The following is a 3,432-nucleotide window of genomic DNA, read 5'->3' on the forward strand; positions in this document are numbered from 1 at the left end:
TAACAAAAGTGCTGTATATCATATATAAAAATATAAATATTTTATTTTTAAATTTTATATATTTTTTTCTATTTTCAAGAAAATATTAAATCTTATTTAAAAAGTCAGTAATAATTCTTTAACAATATTGATCTTAATATCTACTGCATGAAGAATCCATTAAATGTGTATAAGTATATAAACTTTAAATTTTATGTTATATTAGACTGGTTTTCTATGATAATTATGTTTAGATAACTTTTTTATCATATTCTTTCATTTTTCATACTCTAATTTAATTATTATTTAAACAATTTCTAATAACGTTTAGCAACAAATTATAGTTCATTGTCTTAAGAATGAAATTATTTTTGTTTAATATTGAGTATACAAATATTAAATAATACCTTCTAATGTCCTAAGTTAAAATATAACATTTGAATATTTTTACCAAAGGAAATAAGATCATTATGTTCATTTACACTATGACTCATAAGATATCATTCATTTAAATAATTTACAAAAGGTTCTGATTAAAAAATAGAACAAAAATAATATTAAATTCTTTATCAAGAATTTGGTTTTGTTTATAGAAAGACACTTAAAATTTTTATTTTTCATGGATATTGAAAAAAAGAATCTTAGTTCATGAAAAACAAGAGCCTGAAAATACAATAATTCTTAATATAAATTTGTTGGTACTATATTATATTTTTAGAATATAAATAAGATAAACACAAATTAATATAAAAAAACAATCTTTTATTGATCAGGGAGGATATAATTAAGAATAAAAAGACCAGTTGCTCCAAGAGCAAGACCCAAATCAAGGCCAAGATTACAGAAATTAGCTGTCATTTTCATATCCTTTATTTGCGAATGAGTGAAAGCTAATTGAATAGCATGAGAGGCAAAGTACCCATGGGTGGTTGAAAAGATTAGCATAATAAAGAACATTAAGAATGGGTTAGTATACACATCATAATAATAAATAAATAATGGAACATAAAATACACAACGTGCTATAGAACAAGCTAAGATAACCCATCTATTCCAAGGAATTGGGATCATATACAAAACACGTGCTACAGCATCACCAATCATAAACATAAATGTATTAATTTGTAATGATGTATTTAACTCAAGTTTTGATTCATCATAAGGAATACCCAAAAATATACCTGCAAAAACACAGAATGTCCAGAAATAATCTATTGTTACTGAAAGCAACTCTACCCAAATAGTTTTAAGAACTCTAACAAGTTGTTTTCCTATTGTATCATGTTCTTCTTCAGTTGGAAGTTCTGAATTAACTTCTTTAATAGTATTATCTTCAGCAGTATTATTTATTTTTTGTTCTTCTTCTGAAATATCACTTCCAGAATGAGGTGAATGGTCTGCATTTTCTGGTGCTTTACGATCTTGAAGTTCATTTTTGTCATTTTCATCAGAAACAGAGTTAACATTTTCAGCTGCAACGTTGTCTGGTATAGGACCACTTTTGCTTTCATGCATTTCAATTTCTTGTTGTTCAGTTGTACTAGATTTAGCATAACTTTGACGAATAACACGTTTAGTATGAGGGATACAACAATACATAATGTTATAAAGAGGATAGGTAACAACAACTGGAATAACGTTTAAATAAAATGATAAGAAATAATCATTTTTACGATCATTTTTATAAATAGCACCTGATGCAAGACGTAAGCATGAAGAAATAATTCCTCCTGCAGATGAACCAATCAAGAAAATAGCATTGTGTGTTGGTGAAAATAATCCTGCTAATGACATAAATACACTACTATTAACTTGACATGGAGTACCACCAATAATTACAATAATAATCATCACCCAAAAACGAGCTACATCACTCTTAATATAATTTAATACAATTGGTGATAAAACAAATAAAATTAAATAAAGAATGAAAGAGAAGTGGGCTAAAAAATTAAAAGGGAAACGTTTCATAAAAGTAGCCATAAGAACTAACCCAAATGCAATAAAGAAGTTATACCAATTCAAAAAAATTGGATATGTAGACATAAAATCTAAGGAATAATCAAATTCGTCACTAAGTAAATCACCCATATTTACTACAGCATTATAATAAATAAGGAAGTTAAGACCAAAACAAAAGAAACAAATCATAGTAAAAATATTTTGCCATAATGGAATATCAGGGTTCCCAATTTTTATATCCTTAAGTTTCTTAAGACATCCCATAACCTGATTTTCAAACAGAAGTTTTAAGTTTCATATACCCTATTTGAATTTATTTCTTTGCTTCTTAAATTTCTTTCTTAAATACCCTTTCCTCTCGAATTCTTCTGTCTTCTTCTACTCTAATTTAAATTCAGATTTGGAATATCGTAGAAATCGAAAGAACTCATCTCTTATATTATATTTTCATATCGTTAATAATTCTTGATTAAATAAATTCTTAAGTATTTTTATTATCTTATGGCATTAAATTCTCCTAATTTTTCTTATATTATCCCTTTTCTTTTTTTATCTCATTGAAAAACAAAAACTCTCTTTATAATACTTTCAACAAAAAAAAAGTTATTGAGAAGTACTTGAAAGATAACCAAAGAACTAGTCAATCATTTTGATTTTTAATTTAATTTTCTTCCATCAATAAAACACACAGAAAAAATATATTAAACAAATAGCTTTTTAATTTATGATTTATTTGAATGATTTATTTGAAACGTATTTATAAATAGTTGTCTTCGTATTAAGTAAGGATTAATTAATTAAGATAGAGGAATGTTGTTAAAGAGTATTACGATTTATTACATTAACAATTTATCTCTTAAACATATAGTTGTTACTGTTTTAATAAAAAAATACTACTAACTATAAAATAGAAATTAATTCTTAATATTGAAACAATTATTTATTTTCTGACAAATATTAAAAACTTAATTTATTATTTAGAACTATTAAAAAATACAATATCTCGTAGCTAGTTTTACATGTTTTTCGTTGCTAGACTAATTCATCTTATTGATGTATAGTTTTAGTAGGAAATAATAAAAATATTTTTAAAACATGTTATATTATTGTATTGGTTATTAATAAGCAAATAGAAAATAATTAATAATTTTTTAATGAAACATTTCAATTAAAATACATTAAATATAAAATAAAATGCTTTCATAAAATAGTGACGAATATATAAATTTCATATAAATTCCTTTTTTGATAACTAATAAGGCAAGTATATTTATAGTTGTCAACTTTCATAAAAATATAAATATATTTGCTTGAATTTTATTTAACTCTACAACAGTAATCTTCTAATAACACTTTTTATATACTCATCTTTACCCTTTTTTTATATAATAATATTTTCTTGTTTAATACTTTAATTTCTATTTAAACTTTAGACTTTCAGAAATTCTATTTTTTTATTAAATATATTTTCTTTAATATATTATTATTTTT

General features: G+C 23.6%; 1 protein-coding gene across 1 annotated transcript; it reads right to left on the minus strand.

The window, feature by feature from the left end:
* Window positions 1–741: 741 nt before the first annotated feature.
* Window positions 742–2,205, minus strand: ENU1_154740 (nucleoside transporter, putative; the record flags this gene model as incomplete). Its single annotated transcript, XM_008860697.1, has 1 exon — window positions 742–2,205. The coding sequence occupies one exon, from the start codon at window positions 2,203–2,205 to the stop codon at window positions 742–744; it is 1,464 nt and encodes a 487-aa protein (XP_008858919.1).
* Between the last annotated feature and the right edge of the window lie 1,227 nt (window positions 2,206–3,432).

This window comes from Entamoeba nuttalli (genome assembly GCF_000257125.1).
Source record: "Entamoeba nuttalli P19 unplaced genomic scaffold asmbl_6467, whole genome shotgun sequence".
Taxonomy (NCBI): domain Eukaryota; phylum Evosea; order Mastigamoebida; family Endamoebidae; genus Entamoeba; species Entamoeba nuttalli.